Source organism: Homalodisca vitripennis, chromosome 4, assembly GCF_021130785.1.
Source record: "Homalodisca vitripennis isolate AUS2020 chromosome 4, UT_GWSS_2.1, whole genome shotgun sequence".
Classification (NCBI taxonomy): domain Eukaryota; kingdom Metazoa; phylum Arthropoda; class Insecta; order Hemiptera; family Cicadellidae; genus Homalodisca; species Homalodisca vitripennis.
The window spans coordinates 99,402,783-99,428,809 of record NC_060210.1 but is presented as its reverse complement, the minus strand read 5'-3'; the positions used below and the strand labels follow the sequence as shown (position 1 = coordinate 99,428,809).

At 32.6% G+C, this 26,027-nt stretch overlaps 1 protein-coding gene across 1 annotated transcript; it reads left to right on the top strand.

The window, feature by feature from the left end:
- The first annotated feature begins 1,146 nt into the window (after positions 1 to 1,146).
- LOC124359823 (PSME3-interacting protein) lies at positions 1,147 to 24,849 on the top strand. The gene is made up of 5 exons (XM_046812885.1): positions 1,147 to 1,251; positions 6,653 to 6,751; positions 7,494 to 7,704; positions 18,651 to 18,844; positions 24,014 to 24,849. The coding sequence occupies exons 1-5, from the start codon at positions 1,155 to 1,157 to the stop codon at positions 24,187 to 24,189; spliced, it is 777 nt and encodes a 258-aa protein (XP_046668841.1). The 5' UTR covers positions 1,147 to 1,154; the 3' UTR covers positions 24,190 to 24,849.
- Positions 24,850 to 26,027: the final 1,178 nt, after the last annotated feature.

Genomic DNA, 26,027 nt, shown 5'->3' with positions numbered 1-26,027 from the left:
TTACTACCTTATCCTTTAGGTAGCAGAACAACTGGAAATCACTTGGCGCTAAGTCCGGACTGTACACTGGGTGGTCCAGCTGTTCCCATCCAAATTTCTTGATTAGAATTTGCGTTTCTTTTGCAGTATCTATTGTAGTAAGACTGTCACCTCCCTTATATCACTCCAATAAAGCAAGAGCAGAAGCCATTCTTTTCATTCGTTGGGACTCGGTAAGCAGCCTGGGAACTCAGCGGGCATTCAATTTTCAAAAATTCAAATGTTCAGACACAATTCTGTACAAAGTTGTTCTACTCACATTCGGGAAATCCATTTCTAAGTCTGAAATAGTGAATTATTGATCTTCACGAATTTTTTTGTCAACCGCATTGACCAAATCGTCTGAAATTACTGATAGTCAGTCATAACATGGTTCATCATGCACATTTTCCCATCTTTCATTAAAAGCTTGAGCACTTTGCTGTTACTCATTATGTTAGGACCGTAAATTTCAGTTATCGCTGATAAATTTCTGCTTCTGAAATGTTTTTAGCAGACAAAAACCGTATCACTGCCCTTTCTTCACAATCAGTGGGCAGATTAATAGTCTTAAACATTGTAAACTTACACTATAAACAGCACACAGCGACAGTAGCAACGCTAATGGCAGCACATGATGCTCAAGACATACCGGGAGTCAGCATGCATGCGTGTTTTATCCATGGTGCCAAATTCAAATAGTTATGGTGAATCTGACCTTACTTTTGGAATAACTCTAGTTTTTACAATATGGTTATTCGGCTGAGAAATTGTGGTTATTATTCTAAAAAGTTTTTAGTTATGTATAAACTTCACAGAATTATAAACTAAAAGATAATGAAACTAAATAACAATTTCCACACACAAAAATTACATTTTCTATCCATAAAAAAATGGATTATATTTCCATAGTAAATAATTTTTTAGCAAACCCTACGTTTTTTAAATTTAATTAATTGCATATACGAAGATTGTATTTTAAAATATTAAGGCGACAATTAATTAAATGAAGGCTATTCATGATGTTTTTGCAACTTTAACAATCTAAGAATACCTTAATATACAAAATTACAGTTAACTTTGTTTAAACAATTCAGGCTGTGAATGTAATAGTTAATTTTATTTTAGAAATCAAAATGAGTTCGGGTTTTATCTCAGAGACTGAAATAGCCGAGAAACGGAGGATCCGGCAGGAAGAATGGGAGAAAGTTCGAAAACCTGATCAACCACTAGGTAAGATCTAAATTATGAGGTCTACAATATTTACAAGTATTTCATTAAAAAATTAAAATGATAAGGTAAATGGATGTCTCTTACAATGTTAGATACTACTAAGCAAAGATAGTTAGAATATTTTGGTCTTTAGGGTGTATTAATATAACCTGGTCTACAGTAATAGTCTTAAAAAAAACACAGTTTGGCTAGTTTATGTATAATCACGAGTACTTGCCTGATGAGTACTATCCATAGCTTGTGAGTGCAGAACCATATCCATTCTCGTGTATGTAGAAACTGTTCCATACAAAATTTAAGGTCTAAATTTTTCTCAAGATATCTTGCCACATGATACATTCACATTTTTGTTATCACGCCAGGTTTCATAACAGTATTCAATTAATAAAAGTTCCAGTGAGCTAGGGAAGGTACTACAAGACAAGAGTGCACTGAAATCAAATCTTTTAATGTAGAATTTTCTCTCTATTATTTTTCATATTACTCTATGAATAAAAATGGCACATGTTAAAATCGCATATGATTCTACTGTTTACAAATGTATTTATTCTGTTTTTTTTTTTTTTCGTTCAATTATGGTTAGTTACAAGACCAATGTAAAAATATTAGCTAACGCTCAGCCAAATCCCATGGAGTGACATGCACCATCATCGAACTCAGTGTTGCTTATATAGAAGTGGAACTTAATGCAAAGTTTCAAGTCAAGTCATTTTGTTTATGACATATTGTTCAGACATACAGAAATGAAATTGTTTCAGCCTCTCTAGTAATAGGCTTCAATAGCGCTCAGCCAATAAAAAAATCTTTTGAAATAAAGAAAAAGAACAAGTATGTAACATTAGCATTAGGTATTTTTAGAAAAGAAATATTATATTTAGTTCATAAAGAGATGGTCTCTAGAGTGGCGAATGCTTTTGATGGTTCACAGTTCACTGCTGCTGTGTTCTGTGATATTTCAAAGGCGTTTGAGTGTGTCCAATATAAAATATTGTTAGTTAATTGGTATATGAGGGCTCTATCTTAGGACCACTGTTTTTTGTTTTCATCGATGATTTACCATGATCATAAAAAACTATAATATAACTATGTATTCCGATGATACTACTGGTCTTATTTCTAATCACAAGAGAATTACAATGAATAGGCTTATTTCTGAGGATTTCTTACAAATGAATAATTGGGTCAAAGCAAATGGTTTTTTACTCGACACTGAAAGAACTCAAGAGTCGTTTTCACCCTAATTATAACAATAGTTCTAGATCTGACATCTTCTTTGATGCAACATTTAAAATAACAAAAACAACAATTTTTTAGGTGTTCACATTGATGGGAGTCTTGGAGACAGATTCTTTCATTATCGAATAAGCTTAGTAAGACATATTGCCTGATTTCCTTTTATCTTCAAAAGTAAATATAAAACACTGCTAACAGTTTACTATGAACATGTATATTCCTACGTTACATATGGTATCAAAATCTGGGTGATTCGCTTGAAGTAAACAAGCTTTTATAATTAAAAAAAGATCATTCGTAAAATTAGCCGTATAAAATATTATGTATCCTGCAAGCACATTTTTAGAGATTTAAAACTGCTTACTCTTCCATCAATTTATATATACCAGTCACTGATTTATCAAGAAAAATATAGAAAATTTCAATTCATTGTCCAATATACATAATAACTCCACCAGACACAATAGTATTCTTATTATCATTTACACAAAACACGAGCCATTGAGAAATTGCTTGAGTATGGAGGAATTCGTATGTATAATAACTGGTCCAGTGATATCAAATTAGAGAATTTTTTTGAAGGTTTTAAGGAAAAAGTCAAGGGCTATTTGCTGGAAAAGTGTTTCTACAGTGTAAATGAATTCTTAACTGAAAAGCAATAACTTTTTAGTAATTATTTAAATTGTGTATTTTTGTTCATGTTGTGTTGGGAATTTTTACTGTTTGTTTTCTATTTTTATATTTAATTTTTATGTTTATATGTTACTAGCCTAAACCCGCGGCTCCACTCGCGTGGCAGTAGAGAGGGCTACATCAATCAAGCATCGAAAAGAAATACTAATTTTATTATACGTTTTTCCAATTAATTTATTGCTCTACTAATACATCGTAGCATATCATAAAATATATTATAAAAGTTTTTTGTTTATTTTAATGCGTTTTGGTAAACAACGTTATTAGTTGTATTATTTGGAGCATAAATATAAAGGTTCTTCGGGTTTCCGACTCTTGAGCAAGCGACGTATAATTGACCGTGCGAGAGAAACATGAGGGTTCCAGATGGATTCCTGCGACGTTAAGTGATTGTCCTTGTGTATTTAAAGTATTTAAACAAAAATACTTGCCTATTTTTTTAAACCTTTTACTGATGGAAAATAACACTGTTCTTGGAAATTGTAAAAAAGATATCAAATCACGTTTATCAAAAATTTGACATTTGTGACACGTTGTAAATGTCAAAAAATGTTTGTTTACATAGAAACGTCAAAAATATTTATGTTTACTTAGTTACTGTCAAAAATAACAACAATTTTTTGTCGCATTATATATGTTTACAAAGAACAGCTGATTAAAAATTTGAAAAGACTCTTTCACTTAATAACATATGTTTGCTGCAATGCATTTCTTACGGGTATTTCTGTAACCAGTGGGGCGGAATCCTGAATCGGGAAAGGGATAAAAAGTATCCTATAACCTTCTACAGATCAAGACGAACAAATTAAAAAAAAAATTAGGCGAATCCGTCCAGCCGTTTGTGAGTGATGCTGTTACACACGAACAGTTTCATTTTTATATATATAGATTACCTTAAAATGTTTATATACACATGTTATTTTCCTATTACATTAATGCGTATTGTTCAATGTTTAATGTTTAAATTTTATTATTATATGTCTCATCTATAAAATTTGTATTATTTAATTTACATTTTAAATTAAGTTAGATGTTTTTAAGAAATTGACATGTTATCTACCATAAGGTAATTGTAGATCAAATCTCATTGTACATGGTGTTATGTGGAAACATGGAAAAAATTGTATTGTCTGTCGTGACTGAAGGTAAGATCTGTCTGCAGCGAAAGTCCCTGAGTTTTACCCCATAAGAACAATGTTAAACTTCTAACACTTCTACACCTTTATTTTTGGTCATAGAATTACTGGAGATGTTTAATTTAAAGATTGTACTATAGATAAACCGCTCGCAAAGAAACTTGCGCAGAAGCAAATTTCTGAGCAGTACCACACAGGAGGGGCCCCCCTCTGGCGGTGGGTTGTAGTGGGGAGTGGGATCAGCACCTTGTATATGTTTATCAGCTGTGTGGATTGTGTCTTGCTCGCACAGTTTTGTTTACACTGCAGCTACTTTAACCTGCTCTATAACTATATTATATTTTTGTGTGTAGGCATATACAAGTGTCACAGTCTAAGCATAAAATATTAATTGAACAGATTAATGTAGCCATAGACATATCCAGGGAGCTTGCATTTTGTTGTGAGGTTAGTCGCGCATCGGCAGTGGCCAATAGACATGTGTCGTTCCGTCTTGACCCGTTCGTCCAAAGACTCGTTAACCTCGAACGTTTCATTCATTTTTTCCTGCCAACTGAATAAATTTGATATTTTTCAAAATTAAATGTATTATTTTTAATGATAGTTCAAACTTACAATATTATAATTAAATTCATTTTAAAACCCTTATCCATGAAAAATAATTTAACATTATATGGAACTAATAATAACTATAAAGTTTATGCGTTAGGTTACACAATTGTTCAGTCGTTCCTTTTGTTCACTGCTAACCGATTAAAAATAAAACCGTAATCGTATAACTCAACAGGGGGAGTAGAGAGTCTGGGTATTATAAAAAGTGGTGAGAAGTTAAGCGGTTTGGATATAAAATATCTTATTATTTTCAAGCGAGCAATGTGTCTGTTTAATTTTTAATAATTTATTTAAGACATTTGTAAGGGAATAACCTTACTTATGATAAATCAAAGGCATATCAATCAACCAAGTTCATTGATCATAAGCCATTAACATTTAAAATATTTAGTAATGTATCAGGTAACTTACAATTACATTTTTTTATAAGTTTTAATAGATCTATTTACATTTAATAGATTCCTAAAACAATATATTTATTGTTATATACCTATACATTCACTGTACTATATGCTGTTTCTTCCTCTATTCGAATACTTATTTACAAGTGGATCCTTTCGTTCACTCGGTCATTACAATCAATCGTTCATTTCGTTTGGTCAACAACCGGTATATCACGTTCTAGCGGGAAGGCTCAGTAACTCTGTACTGACCGGTTTAACTAAACAAATCGCAGCAGTGAACAAGACCAACTGAGCCGGAGCAATCAGATGATCCGATAGAACGAATTCCGACCAGTAGTGGGGATACTGAGAGAGGGCGGCATCACAGCGTTGGAGGGATATTTACCCTGCCCTGCGTGAAATAAAATCACCCAGGGTCTTTTTGTAAACGGTCCACCTATAATATGCATTCTATCGCTTTATTCTTTTCGAATATATTGAAAGGATTAAGTAACAAATTTTGAAATTATTCTCTTTACAACCATTAAAAATATTTTTTACATTAAAAGTTTGGATATGTATGAATTATATCTTTAAAATGAGAAATCTCCCATAGTTCTGTAATTAAAAATAAGGGCATAAAAGTGTATGAAGTTTAAAAATGCTCTTATGGAATTAAAATTAAGATTAGTAAAGTTGATTTAATTTTAAGTTATCTGTTGTTATTATTGTAGTCAAGTACACAGGCTACTGAAGTTTGACAGCATTATTTAGTCATTTGTAAATATCTATAAAATATATTCACCATGTTTAAGGATGGAAATGGTTTTGAATTTTTTCATATTTTTACATTATGGTTAAAATATATGTTATTTTTTCATTCATCCTTGTTTAATTTAAAATATTTTTGTTCTAAAATTATTATTAAAATTAATTATAATAATAAGTAATTATTATTATTATATTTGAAACTACCTTTAAATTTTAACGAAACATTAAAAAATTACTTCTAAGAAGTGTCATTTTGTGGTACTTTTGGGTGTTAAAAATTGTTTTCTTATATTCTTTGGAGTTGAAAAATGGAAGCTTTTTGTTAAAATGAAGAAAGTTGATTTATCGGTTTAGCCGCTATACATCACAGATGAGTGGTCTGCCTAACCCTGCATATATAAAATAGAATAAGTAAGTTAATAATGACTGAAGTCAATCATTTGAGTAGAATGATACAATAGTGTCTGTTGGTGCTAGAGCCCCAAAGCTTCAGATATTGGGTAGGCCAGCACATTGGTAGATGTTTTAAATTTAAATGAGTCTGTAGCCAACCATATTGAATTCATTTTTCAGAAGTGCCAGAAGAAGAATATGACCATAGATCTCTTTTTGAACGGCTTCAAGAGCAAAAGCAACGGAAAGAATTTGAATTTGAAGAAGCCCATAGATTGAGTAAGTAAAATCAGTTTAAGTAGGGATTATAAAACGTATTAAAAATGTTGTGGAAGTTATAAATATACCTTCAATACTAAAATATTGAGAAGTTAAAAAAAATTATCGGGTGTTTAAAGTTTTTTGTATTAGATCCATCCAGTTAGGTATTTAAAAAAAATTGTATTCTAAGAAAAAATATTCATTGTAGTTTGTCAAAGAGCATCTACATCGCCAGATGGATAGGTTTAGGTGACAAATCTAACATACTTATTGAAAAATTAAACTTGGGAAATAAGCGCCTGCAGTGTTTTTACTAGCCATGAATAGCAGTTTATGAAGTGCAAGCTTAAAATGACTTGTTAACATATGGAATTATTTAAAACTAAATACAAATACACAGATAGACCTATAGACTTTACATGCAGTTAAATGTTTGCTCAATGATTCAACACTGTCCCACTAAATAGGCTAAAAGTTGAGTCTTAGTTTGACAAGTCATTACTAGTTGTAGTGTTAAAATAAAATTTTCTCCTATAAAATTTGCTCTATCCAAATCCTTAAACGTTTTTTCTTAAAGTAAGCTTCAATAAAAGTGTGTTTTGTGAGAGATAACAATTTATCTTCCTAATTCATGCTTTAATAAAAAAAAATCATCATACTAAATATAGTATTTTTGTTTTATTATGTACCATTTAGCTTTACAACAGTCTAACTTTAGTTTTACTCTATAATATTGTAATATGCTGTGTAATTTGTTTAGAACATATGATCAAAGGACTCGATGATGATGAAATAGAATTTCTGGATTTGGTCGACAGGAGTAAACTTGAAGAAGAACGTAAAAAATCAATTGAGGAAGAGCGTGAGATTGCTGACTTTCGTAATAAAGTGTTATCTTTACAAGAACACTCCCTGGAGCAGAGAATACAACAGGAAATAAAAGCAAAACCACCACCGCCACCGTCAAACAGGTTAAAATTCCATTCTTTTGTGAAACTCGTCATTTTTTCATAGCCAAGATTTTGATTTTACCAAGCTTTTAGATTCTAAATTTTGTAGGATCCAAGAGAGAATAAATCTATTTCCACCCAAGCTAAAATAAACACAAGGTGTTGAGTATGTCTAGAAAAATATCAAGTATCTAATCACATTGATGTGTCATGTGTGGACAAGGCCACCAGAGGGGGGTAAGGGGCATGCCTTAAAGTCAGATGGGCCACATTCGAAAGAATACATTTTTATGCTTTTAGCATGTTATTCTTGTACATTTATTACATCATTAAAATAAAACTGCCAGTATCCAGTACTGTGTAGTGTATGTGGCTGTGTTGGTAATTTGTCTTGTGTGACTTACTGGAATATGGAATCGCGTTTGTCTTTCCAGGAGTCAAGTCTGTGACTGTGTCAAATACCAGACGCTGCACTAAGAGAAAGTGAACTATAGCTAAACTGAACATTCACAATAAATCAACCCTTCACTCCGTAGCTGCTGTGTAAATTTTTAACGATGCCTTTTTTAATATCAGCAAATTTTAGTCTATCGGGATGGATTCCTTCACAAAGAGACGGTTAATTAATTTATGTAATGGTTGTTTAATTTCTTCAAATACATTTTTTATACTAGAAATTGGCACTTCATCCCATCCCACAGCCTTTTTATTTTTGAGTTCAAACATAATATTTTTAGATTAATTACATGTATTTTTAAAAATTTAATGATTAAAAAGTAGTTTTTATTATTATTTTTTTATAGTATCTCATTGCAAATTTTTTGTCCGATGTTTTATTACATGCCTGGGGAATATCAATAAAATAGTCATTTAAGTCACTAGTAAGTTTTCCAATAGTTCAGTTCACATTTTTTTATTTAGTGTTATAATTTAAAGGATATTTAATTAGCTTTTGTCATTCCTAATTCTTTTTGTAATAGCCCATGTTGCTTTTGTTTTATTCTCAGAATTTTTAACAAATTTGTCATCATACTTTAATTTTGGTTTTAGACTCAGAATGTAATTTTGTTTCTTTTTGATGATATTTTAATTCTATCACAAGGTGGCCACCTGACCGAGAATAAGCCGGGAATCTTTCTGAGAACCGGGAAAATTTGAGAAACAGTTTTTCAAATTCTAAGAACCTATAAAACCAAGACATAATTTGACAGTTCCTTGAATCAAGAACTGATTAATCTCGAAACAACGTATTTTACGCAATGTGCATCATGAAATTGTGGATGAAGGTCGATATATGTTTGCGAGCTTCGTCTGAGGGTTGCCTGCACTAGTGTAGTGTAATATAATTTGTCCGTGAATAGAATTATTTTTGGATTTGAGATTCTGCTTTCCATATCAGTAGGATGTTATGAAATCGTGATTTATCAATCGTACATAAGCACTTTTGTTGGTATTGGAATCGAGTGAAAAGAACCGTGGTATTGAGTATCGGAAACGGTTTTATGTATCATATTATTGTATCAGTTATAATTTGATTTGTTACTATTCATTTTTGACATCATGTTGTGTGATTGTTGGTTTATAAAGTGAGTAAACATAAATAAAGATTATTCACTTGTTCTTATAGTTAGTTATCTATTACTTATGGCTGTTAGATAATCCATTTTATGCACTGGACGAGTTCTTCCGATTAAAAAACATTTTATTTTAAATTCCCCAATGCCACTAGCTGTATTTGAGTATTGTGGTTTATGTTAGCATAACTTAAGATATAATTAATCTAAGTTTCATAACTGACTTGGCTATATTTATAATGAAAGCTGTAATGAGACTTTGTCAATGATCTTTATTTTATGGCAATAAAAAATGTCTATTGATTGATTATATTTTATTATTGAAAACTGCTGAAATGGTGCAAAAATCCAGGAAATCACGATATGTAGCAAATAAGAATAGATCTCTGCAATGATTTTCTTCACCATTACAAAATGAAAACCATAAAGGTAGTTTACTTTCATTTCCTTGTTACTAAATATTCTTCTCTCATTTTGATGTTTCTCAGTTGTTTTGACACATTTTTTATGAAGGCTGGGACTAATTGATTTTCATGAGTTGGTATAAAAGTCTTTGTTCTCCATCCTATCAAATATATTTAGTGACAAGGGAAAGAAAGGAGCAACTACCTTTACAATTGCTCATCAAATTATTTATTAAAATAGACAGAAACTTTGGGAGTCAGCCAAAATCATAGAGACTGAACCAGAACTCAGATTTTATATCATTCGGCTCCAAGATGGTTCACAATACAGAGAAAGCCATTGTTTTGCGCAAGTTCTGCTTAACAAATCAACATTACAAAATAAAAGATGACATATGTTGATTTTATTCAGTTTGTATTAGTTGTAATTTTATTTGTTGTTATTATTCCTTTTTGACAACATGTTTATTAAGTGAGTATTCACTCATTTTTATGGTTAATTACCTGTTTTATTATTGAAAACTGCTGACACATATGGATTTATGGTATTTAACCCTTTGAATGCCGGAGCATTGCTATTTACGATCCTGCATTATATGCAAGAAATGCCAGAATCGCTATTTGCAACTTCTGCAGTAACGATTATATTTTATATAGTCATCATCATCATCATCATCCGACGTTTCCGTTATCACGGGTCGTCGTACACAGCCTCCTCCACTTTTGTCTGTCATTCCAGGTCTCCTCTTCCTCCACCTGTATTTTCTGTAGTCCCCCTCTCTCTATGTCTTTCCACACTTGGTCCTCCCATCTTCCTCTCGGTCTTCCTCTTGGTCTTCTTCCTCTTTCCTTCTTCTCCAGTGCTATTCTAGGCATTCTATTATCTCCCATCCTCTTCACATCCCCCATCCACTGTATTCTTCTTCTTTCCATTGTCTCTTGCAGTGAAACTACCTTCAATCTTTCTCTTGTTACTTCGTTCCTTATTCTATCTCTTCTTGTAGTCTTCTATATCCCTCTTAAAAATCTCATTTCTGCAGCTTGCAATCTGTTTAAATCATTTTTAGTCCACGTCCACGTCTCTGCTCCATATAATAAAATTGGTTGAAAATAAGATTTATACATCAATACTTTTGATTCTTTCCCAATGTTCCAACTCCACACAATCTTCTTCACCATATTGAAAAACTTTCCACTCTTCCATATTCTGTTTCCTATCTCCTCTCTTATTGTGCCCCTATCTGTTATGATACTTCCTAAATAACAGAATTCCTTCACCTTTTCAAGTCCTTCAACTAACACTTCTTTGTTATTTCCTTCCCTTCTCTCTACTTTCATTACTTTACATTTTTGTATGTTCATCTCTAAACCATATTTCTTCGCCACTTTTGCCCATTTGTTCAACTCTCGTTCTAACTCTTCTTCCCTACTTTCCCATATCATTATGTCATCCGCATATGCTATTGTCTTAAGTTCTTCTGCTCCTCTGTTTCCTTGTACTTCTAGAATAATTTCATCCATTATAATATTGAAAAGGAAGGGTGACAATATGCTTCCCTGCCTTACTCCTCTCTCTGTTTTAAAAGTTTCCGTATATTTTTCTTCAATTCTTACCCTGTTTTTACATATGCCGTACAGGTTCTTTATTCTTTCTACTATTCCCTCACGCAATCCTCTCTTTCTCATACTCTCCCATATCCTTTCTCTCAGTACTTTATCATATGCCTTCTGTAGGTCTACAAAAGCTACCATTGTATCTTTTCCGTATTCCCACCTCTTTTCTAACACTTGCCTCATCACAAAAATAGCATCCACCGTTGACCTACCTTTCCTAAAACCACATTGCTCCTCTCTTCCTGTTTCTTCCAGTACTGGTCTAATTTTCTGCAACAGTATTTTTTCATAAATTTTTTGTGTATGGCACAACAAAGTTATTCCCCTGTAATTCTCGCATTTTTGCTTATTGCCTTTCTTAAAAATCGGCACTATTATTCCCATTTTCCAGTCTTCTGGTATCTTCTTTTCCTTCCAAATCACTCTCATCACTCTGTACAACCATTGCATTCCTAATGGTCCCGCCGCCTTTATCATCTCCGCCGTCAGCTCGTCTATTCCCGCAGATTTCCCCTCTTTCATCTCTTTAACCGCTTTTTCCAATTCGCACATACTAAAATCCTCATCATCTCCTGTCTCCTCTGTTATATCTCTTCTTTCCTCTTCATTTTCTGTTCCTTCCAGTAGTTCCTTAAAATACTCTTTCCACGTCTTCAAAACCTCTTTCTCCTCCCATTTGATTTCCCCTGAAACATCCACCACCTTAGTCAACATTTCTTTAGGTTTCGTCTTGTTCCTTATCACCCCATAAAAAATGTTCTTATTTCGTTGGAAGTTTGATTTTAGTTTTTCTTCAAAATCCTTCCATGTCCTCTCCTTTGCCTCCTTCATCATCTTTGCTGATGCCCTTGCAAGTCTCTTCCATTTGTCCCTCTTTTCGTTTGACCTTAAGGATAGGTCCATTCTCGCCAAGCTCTTATTTTTGTTTTTAACTGCTTCAGCAATTCTTTCATTCCACCAAGGGGTCTCTTTATCTCTTCTTTTACCTGAAGTTCGTCCACACGTTTCTTCTGCAGCTTTGACTATAGCATTCTTGAAATTTGTCCATTCCTCCTCTCCTGTTTTGACCTCTCCCTTGGGTATTGTTCCTCTAATGTTATGTACAAACTCCTCTCTAACTTTCGTATCTTTTAACTTCCATGTCTTGATTCTTGTTAGTCTTTTGCATGTATCCTTTCCAAACCTCATTCTTTGAAAATCAGCTACCACCAGCCTGTGATCTCCTCCCATACTTTCACTGGGTATAACTTTTACATATGCCATGTATGGCTGCAGGCATTTCCTCACTAATATATAATCTATTAAACTTGGCTGTTCACCATTCCAATTGTATCTTGTGTATTTGTGGCTCTCCCTTTTCTTGTTCCAGGTGTTCCCTATCACTATATCATTCCTTAGACAAAAATCCAGTAAATTTTCTCCTTCTAAATTCCTTGTTCCTACTCCATAACATCCCATTACCTCTTCATATCCTTGCCTAAACTTACCCACTTGTGCGTTAAAATCCCCAATTATTATTGTTCTCTCTTCTTTTACATGTCTTTCCAGATCCTCTTCAAACTCTCTCTTCTCATCGTCCGTGCATCCTGTTTGTGGTGCGTATACCTGTATTATGTCCATTATCTTCCCCTCCATTCTGACCGTAACCTTAATAATTCTTTCACTTACCACATCCACTTTCATCACTCTGCTTGTCATCTTTTTGTCCATGACTATAGCTACTCCATTTCTTCTTCCAATTTCTCCTCCAGACCACCAAATCCTGTATCCCTGTCCCACTTCTCTACTTCCACTACCTTTCCACTTTGTTTCACTGATTCCCATTATGTTTATTCTTCTTCTCTTCATCATCTCTACTACCTCTTCTAACTTGTTCCTAAGCGTCACAACATTTATTGTACCAAATCTTAACCTTAAACAATTGCCGGGTCGTTGCTGTAGTATTGATTCATTTTATATAGTATTTGACTAAATTGGCTCAATGACTATACATACGCATTCCAAAGGCTTCAACGTAACTTTTGATGTAGGTTTTGTTGCATTCTGGTTAGATTCTGATTTTTGTGGCGGTTGTAAAGTGTCAGTTGAGTTTAGAATCGACCGCTACGCGTACGAGCCGTCACATGTTTTGTGTTTATTTCACAAATGATTGTAAATATTGAAATTTTTTAAGTGTAAATGGGTTTGTAGTGTTAGTATCTTCATATTATTTCGTTTGTGTATGTTCTACTCTGTGTGTAAGTAGAACAATGACTTGACCGTGAGTTACGGTGATCGTAAGCAGCTAGTACTTTACTAAATACATTTGTATAGTTTTTATGTTTTTTGTGTTTGTTCAGTGATATTTATAAACAATGAGTCATAAAAACATTGCTGACAATGAAGACCTGGTATTGCAGGCATTAGATTTAAGCTTTAGCAGTGTAGACAATACACAGAGTGTTAGATTAGAAAATTTCTAGTTTTGTAGTGGTTCATATTTTCATATTTATTTTCCTAACTTTATTAAAAGTATAAAAAAAGTTTCTATATGTCTTTTTATAAATAATTAAATGGAGTATAAGATAGAATAACTAAAAGTGAAAAAATAAAATATTTCAATAACGGTAAGTTGTGTCAAAATAAAAAAAAATATTTTTGCTCATAAAGTTTTTATTAATGTTTTATTTATTGGTATAAAAATGTTAAATAAGTGATCAGTGTATTATATTTATAAAGAAAATATATTTATCTAAAGAAAAAACAAAAACCCAGGATATTATAACAAAAAATAATTTTGTTATGAATTTTTAACCAGATCCTTGCAGAATCAGACATTTTCGCTTGGCATTTTATGCATACCATATAGCAAAACGCTGCTGCACTCAAAGGGTTAATAAGTAAGAAAGCCTTTTCAATAATCCTAATGAACGTTAGTGTTTTTTTACAACCTACAAACTCTGGGTGATTGTTCTTTAAATAATCTAAAACATAAAAATTGTCCTCTAACAACACCACCACCTAACATCTGAGCTGCTAGTCGAACATTCTTTGTTTTATTGTTGTAACATACATAGTAACGGGATATTTTTTTAGCAAGTTTTAAACTTTCGATGGTTTGAAGAATAAATACAAGGTGGTTCTCTCAATACAAGTTCCCGGACTGTTCTCACCAATTTCTTTGGACATGACTGCACAAGCCAGTGCGCCAGTAGCCTCTGCCGCAATAGCTGTTGAGTAATTGAGTTTCATTGTTGTGAGTGGTCAGGGTATTTCTACTAGTTATACTTTGTTTTTGTGTGTTATCATTAAATAGCAGTTATTTTTGTGGCTGATAAATTTGAGCAACGGGCTTCTATCAAGTTTTGATTTAAACTTAAACAAATCACTAATGGAAACTTTTGCAATGCTTCAAGAAGCTTTTGAAGAATATTCACGGAGCAGAACTCAGGCTTTTGAGCGATACGCTCTTTCAAGGCTGGCAGAGCTTCAATTAAAGATGGTCATCGTTCAGGACAGCTTTCCATGAGCAAAACAGAAATTGTTGGAAAAATTCTGTATCTTATTCATGAAGACCGTCATCAAATAATAAATAACTTATACCGAAAATGTAGACATGCATTGAGTTGCCACAAAATTTGTGCCGTAGCTTTTGACTGTCGATCAGAAATAGCAATGTGTTGATGTGTGCAGTGAACTCAAGTGACATCTGAAAGTGACCCCGTATTCATATCCAGGATCATAACTGATGAAAGATGGTTATGTTTATGATCCAGAAGCAAAATAGCAGTCAACGGTGTTGAAAAGTCTACAATCACCAAAACCGAAAAAAGCAAAACAAGTACTTGTAATTTTTATTATATTAAAGGCATTGACCATCGTGAGTTTGTGCCTCCTGGTGTTACAGTGAACTCTGATTTTTATTGTGACGTTTTGAGGCGTTTGAGGGAAAATGTGCTTCGAATAAGGCCTGATTTGTGGAAAGACAAAAACCAGGCTGTTGCATCACGATAACGCTCCAGTTAACTCATCCATGAAAACAACATAATTTTTGGCCTAAAACAATAATGGCTAACGTTCCACATCCTGCCTATTCGCCAGATTTAGGCCTATGTTACTTTTCTCTCTTCCCAAAAATGAAAGTGCATATGAAAGGTGACCGTTTTGACAGTTTTGAAGATGTGCAAAATAAACAGTAAGTTCCTGATAGTTTCTGGAAAAGCTGCTTTTTTTACTCTTTCCAGCTGTGGAAAAAAACACTAGGTTCGTTGTATCAACTCAAATGGAGCTTATTTCGAAGGGGGATAGCAGCCAATAATAGCCCAGATAAGAACACAAAAATAGGCAGACCTACTCCGGAAACTTTTTGATACAACCTCGTAATCTCTCTAGATACTTAAATTCAATTAAGCTACCATTGTCAGACATCTTTTTTCAGCAAATTTATTTCTACAAAGGTTCTAAAGTATATTATGTATAAAGCATAACACATATATTATGATGATCGATGCTTTTAATCTTAAAATAGAACTTTGAAGGCATCTTACATCCTAGTTTTCCTAGAGCTGAAACATTGTTTGATGGACCATCACAAGTTACGTTATAAACTATTACAATAACATCTCACAAGTTCATCATTTAATGTCGCCAATAATACACTCAAGTTGTATATAAGAGTGTGCCTGTTATACCACTCCTAGGCAGAGAATACACAACAGCATCCTTCCCTTTATATTTGGAAATAGAGTCATACATCGCAATAAACGTGACAACAAAGTACTGTAAAGCCAATGATCTATTATAAAACAATACAAAGATTTAGAACTAATATTAAAAAAGTAAAAAAGAAATATTACTGTAACTACCAGAGGTGGAAAGGGTGGACAGTGTAAAATAACTTGGAGTTAAAAAACACTCTCCTGGAATGACCAGATTGACCAATATGTGAATAACTAAGCTCTGCCTATACATGTTAAGATGACAAGCATATCACTAGCACAAAAGTGGAAAGATTTGCATACTTTGCCTTCTCCAAAAGCCACCTAAAATATGGAATAAAGGTATGGGACAGCTACTCCAAATTCAACACATACAGAGCAATGGTGTTACAGGAAAAAAGTCTGTATGCTAACAAGATTGAGCCCACAAGGAATGTAAGTCAACAAAACCTGACAAGAGGAGCTGATGTACATTTCTATGGTGAAGAGCAGTATGAATTATACGCTTTCCTCCTACTGACTGACCTTTTTGACAAACAATTCAAAATTCATTAAAATTCTACCACAAGAGGTCTAAAACACAAGAGGACAGCAGCAACTCAGAAGAAAACGTATCTCCTGGTTTTTTCTCCAACCTTTCTACTCTGTAGTGGAATTTTTGAACTGAATGACAAATAACGAATCTTTACTTCTTCAACTAAACTGTATTTATTTTGCTTCTTTTCTTGTTATTTGTATTTCAATGTAATTACTGCATGTTAATCTAAAAAATTATGAATAAAGAATATTGCCTTATTTATTTGATATGAGAACACAATGACACTAAAAAAAGGATAAGATTAGAGTATCCTTTATCTAATAGTCATACACAGTTTTAAAAACCAAAAAATCCTTAAAGTCTGTATATTTCTGTTTAAAAAAATGATCTAACATTAGGTGATAATTTTATTACACGGAAATGCAAAATAAGATATATTTGTTTTGTGTATTGTTTAAACTATTAAGTGTAGAGGCACAATGAGTTGGCGAAACCATCATGTAGAATTGATTTTAATTCAATTTTATGTTTTGGGCTGAATCATAAAAAATTAAAATTAATTACAAACTTTAGATAAAGGTTTGAATTAATAGGGCTGAAAGCCAGGGATTGTTACTAGATAATAGGAAGATCAACAGACCTACCTTGAAAACTGTTCTCTAGGGTCCACTGATTAAAAGAACACACAAAAGTACACACATTTTACGCAGTAGAGAACAGTCTCTACTGGTGAGAAAGATTGCATTAGAAAATTTCGAATATATGTACTTTTGTTTGTTCTTTCAATCAGTTGATCCTAGAGAACAGTTTTCAAGGTAAGCCTGCTGATCTTCCTATCAACTAGTAAAAAACTTTAGATAAATATTATTTAAAACATACTAAATTGTATGAAAAGATTTCATATATAAAAAACTATAGTGCACTCCACTCCCATATTGTATATCACAAAAAATAAATGTAAATGTTCTAGAATATGAAGTTTGAGACAATACAATAAAAGTTAAAAATGAAAGGCATTTTCCAATCTCGAGCTATTATTATCTTCAAGACCGACCACAATAGTTCTTTCCCTCAAGATTTTTTAAACGTCAAATTAATGGTAAGCCTATAAAAAGAGATGGGTTTTTTTAGAAAGGCTAAATTAGATGACGTTTAAGCTATTTTCCTAAATTTATTAATCACTTCACCCAACATTTTACAAAAGTCAGATGTGCGAGTTTACATTTCCATTCTGAGAAATCACATTCCAGTCGATATGAGCAGGATTATAGGACACAAGTGCAGAATCTAAAATGGTCTATACTCTCCATTTTGGTCAAAATAGGCCTGAGTTTTACACGTCATCTAGATACTGGGCTGACATATCTTTGTATGTCATGAAAAATCATGGTAACATTAAAAGAGTTAAGGTGGTGCAATCAAATTTTGGTTAGGAACTTTTTTTAATTTAAAATGCATAGCCAGGAATAATTAAATTTTACTTACTTGAAAACAGGAAAAATCTCATCACATCATGAGGAATTACAGGCATTTAAAGTAGGACATTTTTCCAATTTTTTTGATAATTTCCAAATAAAAAATACTGAAAACAAAAATGTGCAATTTGTAAGCTTCGGGAAATGAAATCTGTTTTATTCATATATGACCTAAGGAAATTATATTTTATTTAAGAAAACGAATTTTGAAAATTACAAAACATGTTAATGCTTCCAGTCATTTTTTTATGTTTATACTGTAAAAACTTTACATCCTTATCGTCAACCATTTTTCTTTGGGCCTGATTATAACATGTCCCAAAATTCAATTTCAAATTCCTACCACTTGTCATTGAATAATAAAATAAAATTTATATTCTTTCTTACTTCAAAAACTGTACCTTAAAGGTGTGTGACCTAATTTTCTTTTTCTTTTAACAATTAAAAATATTTCTGCTCAAAATTGGTTGCATCATCTTAACAAATCTCTGCTTTTTTGTAGATAATTCAGCAAACTTTTTGTTTCTACCTCATGTTCTGTAATATGGATGTAAATTCAAAATCCCATGTGAAAAAACTGAGACTTTTTTGGAATTTTGAAAAATTGGTGTGTGTGTGTGTGTGGGGGAGAGTTTGTGTTTATTAATAATAATTTGTGTTTACAGTGGTAGACCTTCTCAGATGAGGCTTCTGGCAGGTGCTGTTGTAAAGAAGCGATCTTCTGATGGCTTAAACACGTCACCAAAAAAACAAAAAACCGAGTCCGAAACTGAGAATATTTTAAATGGAGACCAAAAATTTGATTCCAACAGTCAACAACAGAATGAATCGTCAAAACGTCCAAGAGCTGAGGCTAATGGTATGTAGTAATCTGTTTTGATGAACTTCATTCACTGTGCAGTATTAAGTGATTTACAAGGAGAGGCCATTTTAGCTGTATTGTACCTGTTTCTATGGAATAAGGTATGTACACAGTACATGTTAACCCTTTCCGAGCCAATGACGTTACTAGACGTCATGCCTAAACTAGCGCTAAAAGCCAACGACGTCCACTGACGCAAAATCAATTTTAAAAAAATATTATTTAAAAGCATTTATGGGTAACAAACTTAGTAAAGACTGTTAAACAAGGGACAACCGTTTGTGTCTATTTTGAAGGTCACGGCTCTTGTTCGATTGACAAAATAGCGGGTGGACGGATGTTCATAGTCTCCCGCAGAGCCAGCGACGTCTACTGACGCGCGCTCAGTCTGCCTGTAGCCTCCGTGAGGTTAGATGTTTATTCGCCCTTCCATTTTTGATCCGCATGTTTATCTTTTCAATTTTGATGTTAATCAATATTTTTAATCAATGTACAGTGTAGTTTATGTATTATTATCGTGATGTAGGGCTTTATTGTCAAGTTTTTTTTTAGTTTCATTGCTTTTATTTAATTTGTATATATATATATATATATATATAAAATATATATATATATATACATTTTTACTATATTCTTTATAATTTCTCTAAATAAAAATTACTATATGCTTGTTTTTTGTAAAATATTGCAATAATTGTGTTCAACTGTTGTTAATTTTATATATGAACACATAGAATGTCAAAATTAAATTTTTTCAGTGAAATTATGATTTTACCATTTTTTGGCTGTAAATAACAATAAAGGATGAAAAAAATATATTTTGTCGTTTTTTTACCTCTTATGTTATAAGAATTATAAAAAAAATTGATTTTGGTATGTGGGATTTTTTTTATTTTTAAGGTGTATGGCTCTTAGGAGTAGTTTGGTTATTTATTTGTGGCTCGCTAAGGGTTGAGTGGTCAGTTATGATGTGGTAATTGGCTTAGCATTAGCAGAGGTGAAATTTTGTATGAAACTTCATTCCTATACAAGGAACATTGAGTTAAATCATGATGCATGCCACTCCATGGAATTTGGTTGATCGTTAGCAAACATTTTGACATTGGTCTTATAGGTAACCATGATGACACGAGAAAATCATAGAATAAATAAATTTGTAAACAGACTGAGCTAAATCATACAATATTATTTTTAACATGTGTCATAGTGGTACATGCAGCTGTATATTTGAATTTTGAAAGCAAACTTATCAAAGTTTATTACACGACACTTGGTGTGGCATACTCCTACCTTGTTTAAGAATTATGATAAATGTTGTGATTGTATTTATGACTTGTTTTACCAGTCCATGTTCATTGTAATAGCAAATCAATTTCACTCCCCGGGGCATATTCCGGTTGAATATTTTGTTATTGTCACATTATGAGTTTTAATACTGCCAAAATATAGTTGAAACATTTGTCATGTAATTAAATTTACAATAGTCACACTGGCTGGAATATAGTGTGAGCACGTTCTCTACTTTCACTTGTGTCGTTGGATGGTCAAATCCTCAGCTCCACAATTGAATTTGATGATGTCATGATTTAATATCAGATTTGTTGTGTTTAATTGCTGGTTTAATTGAGACCTGTACACAGGAGAACCCAAAACAAACTGAAATAGCATTGCCATGGGTAAAGTGCATCTCATAGGCAGTTCATACTTCACCTGTATGGTCAATCTGGCATGTTCTGTTCATCTGCAGTGATTGTTTTTGCTAGTGTTGTTTTGATCTTGTTTCGTTTTTTATGATGGCAAGTTTAAGTGAACAACATGCAGCTATGAAGTTTTGTTTTCTACTTGGTAAAAATGCTGTTGAAACTGTTTTAATATTGAAAAACAGCCTACCTAGATGACGCTTTGAGAAAAACTCAAGTGAATGAGTGGTTTGCTCGATTTAAAAATTGCGACATGTTGATTGATGATGATGACAAACCTCGTTCAGGACGTCTATTAACTGCCCAAATTGACTAAAATATGGAAAATATTCGACAGCTTGTGCTCACAGACCGTTGGAAGACAATTGATCAACTGTCAGAGATTAGTGGGTTATCTTGGAGCTCGTTTCAGCAAATATTAATGGAAGATTTGGGAATAAAAAGGGTTGCTGCCAAGTTTGTTCCTCGGGTTCTGACTGACAATCAAAATAATCTTAATAATAAATGACAATAACAAATCTTAATTTCATGATTGTTTCAATAAATCAAAATTTCAAGTGCAGACAATAAAGTTTTTATTTTATTCACACAGTGTTGGAAGGAATATTTAAAATTTGATTGGTAATTTATTATTTTTTGCGTAATTTAAGATAGGACGGTAATCAGATCTTATTGGTTGCTTCTTATCTTAAAATGAAATGTTCTTCACTAGCTGTTATATGAAAAAAAAGTATTTGTTCCTCTAAAGTTCTATATACTGTTTATATATTTATAAACTGTTTATTTTAGTTAGTTAAAATGAACAAATTTCAACTTTAAATAAGAAGTGAAGAAGGTAAACAATGCTAAACTTTCATTCCTCCAATGAATCTAATACTACTTGTAGTGGTGTACGAATATTCGATTACTGAATCTCTTCGTTTGAAAGTTTGAGTTTTGTGATGTAGTGTATGCGGGCTACAGACTGAGTCTACAAGCGCTGTGCTATCTGAGCAGCTGAACCTAGCACTAATCTACACGGTCTCACAACGTTTGTTGGACCTAATGGCTTGCAACACTTGTTAGCAGGTGTCTTAGTATAGGTTGTCTGTGCACAGTACTATTAATCATACTGTCCTTAAAAGGAAGATAGTCATACCTTAATTATTTAAAGTTTTGAAAATGATTTAATTTTACAAAATAAATTAATTTACAAATATTGATTCAGTTCTTACAAGGGCTATCCAAAAAGTTGATTATGTTTTAGTACAAACATAAGACATAGTTCAAGAACAGAAGTGTATTATAAACATTTGAAAGTGACACTAAAATACTATTTTCAAGAGGGCTACCATAACAAATTTAGGCACTTATTGTAGTGGTGAACTAGTTTTGAAATTCCAGCCACATAAAATTCTGCCACCTGAGACTCAACCACATAGCTATACCCTCCCGCTTTCATGTCATCATCAGAGCGCTATGTCGCAAGCCCGGTCTTCATTGCTGGAAACAGCTGGTAGTTGCTTGGTGCAAGGTCCGGACTGTAAGGTGGATGTGGAAACACCTCCCTTAGTCATCCAGGACTTCTGGACTCCGATTTGCCATGTGTGATCGGACGTTATTGTACAAAAACAAAATTTTCTAACTCTTGTTTTGTATTGCTTTTTCTAACTTGTGCAAGGATTCACAATACCTTGCAGAATTTATGGTACTGCCACAGTCTAAGAAGTCAACAGAACTCCTCCCGTGTTCCAGAAGATAGTTGCCATAATCTTCCGTACATGTAATATTTGTGTGCATTTCCTTGGTTTTTCGGGGGAGTGTTTGTGTGCTCCTACTCCATTGACTGTAATGTGGTTTCACAATTCATGTGTATTACCCAAGTCTCGTCTCCTGTAATGATTCGATCGAGCAGCGAGTTCCAATCTTTTTTGTAAGTGTCCAAAACCGTCAATAAAGTAGTCATACTCTGAGTTGTATGGGTTTTGCTTAGATTTTCAGTACCCATCTTGTACAAAATTTATGGTAATCTAACTTCTGCACAATTGTGTATAACAAACTCCTTGAAATTTAAGGGAAACTAAGCGAGAGTTCTCTTGTGAATCGGCAGTCTTCTTTAATCTTATCATAGACTTAGGAGACAATTTCATCGGTCTCAGTGCTTGGCTGTCCATTTCGTTCGTCATCATGCACATTATTTCAGCCATTTTTAAACCTAATGCACCACTGACACACTCCACATTCCATAATCACATCATTCTCATAAACTTCACAGAGTTGGTGATAAATCTCTATTGGTTTATTGTGCTTAGCCAACAAAAATCTTGTTACCAAGCGCACCTCACAACTCGTGGGATTTTCAATTGCGTCACACATTTTAAACTGCTGTTGTAAAACAATAAGGAGCGACTGTAAGCTCTCACTAGCATGGATAGCCACTGAGGGAGAAATGCCCTGACATCAAAATGGTTGCAATAGTCTCACCCCTAGCGGCTACAGAGCTAAACAAAATCTACTTTCCATATAGCCCTTGTATATCCGATGTAACCCTTAGAATATGAAATTAACCTATTCTTTATCAATCTGTGGAATAACCTCTTTCAAAGTTTATCTCAAATTTAAAATGGTTTAACCCTCAGCACGCCGTAGACGGAATAATCCGCGATGTTGTTAGGTCTTATAACGCCGAAGACGAAATAATCCGCCGATCAATAAAAATATATTTTATTACTGTTTTTGAAATTTATAAGCTCAATATATAAGCTACAATATTAAGTAATGTACTGGCTTGACCAAATAATCCAGTTGCAGCTGTCAGCTGGCCGCAGTAGGTTAACAATAAATTGTTTTGTTGCCAGCAGCTGTTCTCCCACTCCCGTCTGTACTCCGATGACGATACTATCCGCCATTACTGACTGTCAGTGGAGCACGCATTGTGCCTTTGCGAAGTGTTCTTGCATTGTCATTCCTTATACAAACAGTTGCAAAAAGTTATTGTTACCATGTTTTAGGTGTTATAATCAAGTTTTTATTGTTTCTTTTCTGTTGTGTAATTATGGCTCATCACCCAGACGATTCTGATTATGACGATTTTGTTGCTAAAGTTTCGAATGCTACGTTTTCTAGTGCTTATTATGAACTTATCAACTAATCAAGATTAGCATATTACACTTTATTTGTTTTCTTATCCTTGTACATAGTTTTAATATTTTCATCACATGTAGGCCTATTTGATTACTCTGTAACCTGAATTTGATTTTTATTGAAATATTCCATTATTATGAAAAAAATGTGATTATTTTAATGCAAGTATTACATTATTGTAAAATTTATTTTTTATCGTGTGTTTAGGAATGAATAAAAAAAAAATAGCTTTAAGGAATTTTCATTTTCATTTTTTCACCTTAAATGAGCGTAATCTAAAAAAATACTAAATTTATATCGGCGTTCAAAGGGTTAATGTATTAATCACCATTTTTCATAACAGATTCGAAAGTCGAGATTCCTCTTCACTGCATCGGAATACTGCCGGGTATCACCTCCTATGAAGACTCTAGTGACAGTGCCAGCTCCGACACAGATTCTGAAACTACTAACACCAAGTTCGACTTGCTCGGACGAAAGGTCTGCAGAAAGAGAGCAAGTGTGTCGGCATCACAGTGATTTATATTATCATAATTTGATGTAATACATATTAAAAAGAAAAGTGAGACAGTTCTCAAAGTATTTATATTTTAATATAAAGAAATTTTACTATGAAAGCAATCTGTACAAAGTTAAAGATTTTCATGTTATACTGGAATAATTTAAGCAATTGTCTATGAAAAATTATTATTTATTGGTTCTTAAATATTGTTTTGCACTCACAATACTCCTTCCTGCATCATGTAGAACAATTTTTAACACTACATTCTAATGCTATTGACAGTTACCAATTAATGGAAAATTTTTTTCTTCCTGTATAGATACTTTCTCTTGGCAATGTATGAACCATCATGGAACACCAAGGTATATTTGTAAGAAAATTAATTAATGTTTTGATTTTCAAAATACTTGTTTAATTCATTTCACATATGCCAAAATACATAATGATTTCATCATTAGAATCCATTGCTAAAAATATATTCCTTAATTTAACACTTCAGTTAAAATATTCTTCATGCTTTGCACTCTAGTATTTGAATATTTTTTATCATGAAAATGTATACTGCTTTAGTTTAGTGAGTATTGCATACAACATCAGTTTATTCTGTTTTATACGAGTAATGATTGCCGTTTATGTTACTGTTTTGAGTTTGTTATTGAATAAAGCATTGATAAGTATTTTGACCTTATTAATATTCACCATTATTTCAATTCAAGAAATGTTTATTTCTCAAAACTAATCTAATTATTGTGGTACTGGAAAATATAGATATTTATGAGTTTCCTTAAGAGCTGTTTTTTTACATCTGCAGTTTTAAATATTTTTATTTACAGCTGCACATCTAATGATGATTTATACAAAGGTATTTATATATCTAAATCAAATAATCCAGATAATATCTGAAGCAACTAAATCTGATTTCATACTGAAACCATGAGTGTTGAATTAAACTTTCTTTATTTTATGTTAACAAAAGTATAAATTAGTCTTTGTGGTTGGACAGTTCTGCTTTATAGCCATGCAAATTTTCATGTAGTATCTTAGTATATCTCTTTACTTTAAATCTTGGCTCAATATAAAATTTTTATCCAGCAGTTTTAAGATTTGTTGTTCTTTACTATAAGTTTATTTTCCTCCTTTGCCAGTAGGGAAATTTTTCTCCTTAATTATTTTTACAGACTTATCTAATTTATTTTGATCTATTTTACTTCGATCAAATGACCACAGTAAATTTATGAGTATTTGAAATATGTTTAAAAATATCTTATCTCTGGATTACAAATGTTAGTAATTTTCTCAAATTCTTCAAAAACTTGAAAGACAAATTGCTCAGTAATTTCTGAAGAGGCCACATATTTAATATAGCATTGTATGATGGTTGTTATTCAGACATGTATTATGACAAAGCAATAACAAATCAGTTGGCACAGTTGTTTGAATGTCAAAACAATGACACTGTTTTAATGATTCTGTCTGATTGTCTTCCTCCAGTAAAATATAGGAAAGTGTACACTGTAATCACTTCAAGCTATCGCCCAATTAAGTTTAATATTAATTAAGTCATAGCTTAACATTTTAAAGTGGAATTAAATTTCAAATAAGTACTTTAAAAAAAGAAATTAAAAATCACTTTTTAAAATCTTAATGTTAAAAACAATTTAAAACTCATATTATTGCTAAAATTGTGCTAACAAGTAATCGAAACTATAATAAACACCCAAATAGTGCCCTCATGGGTTTTGAACCCTTGCCACTGCTCCATACAGATCAGGGAACCACTATTCTTCCAATTGAGCTGTCGTCTTATCTCTAGATAGCTAATTGTGAAGGTCGGCACATTCTGTGGAGATGAAAT

Bases quoted from the DNA above. Each gene is read 5' to 3' on its own strand.
- LOC124359823 (XM_046812885.1), top strand. From the start codon at position 1,155: ATGAGTTCGGGTTTTATCTCAGAGACTGAAATAGCCGAGAAACGGAGG. The intron at 1,252-6,652 runs GTAAGATCTAAA...TTCATTTTTCAG, and splicing joins AAAACCTGATCAACCACTAG to AAGTGCCAGAAGAAGAATAT. The intron at 18,845-24,013 runs GTATGTAGTAAT...TTTTCATAACAG, and splicing joins TCCAAGAGCTGAGGCTAATG to ATTCGAAAGTCGAGATTCCT.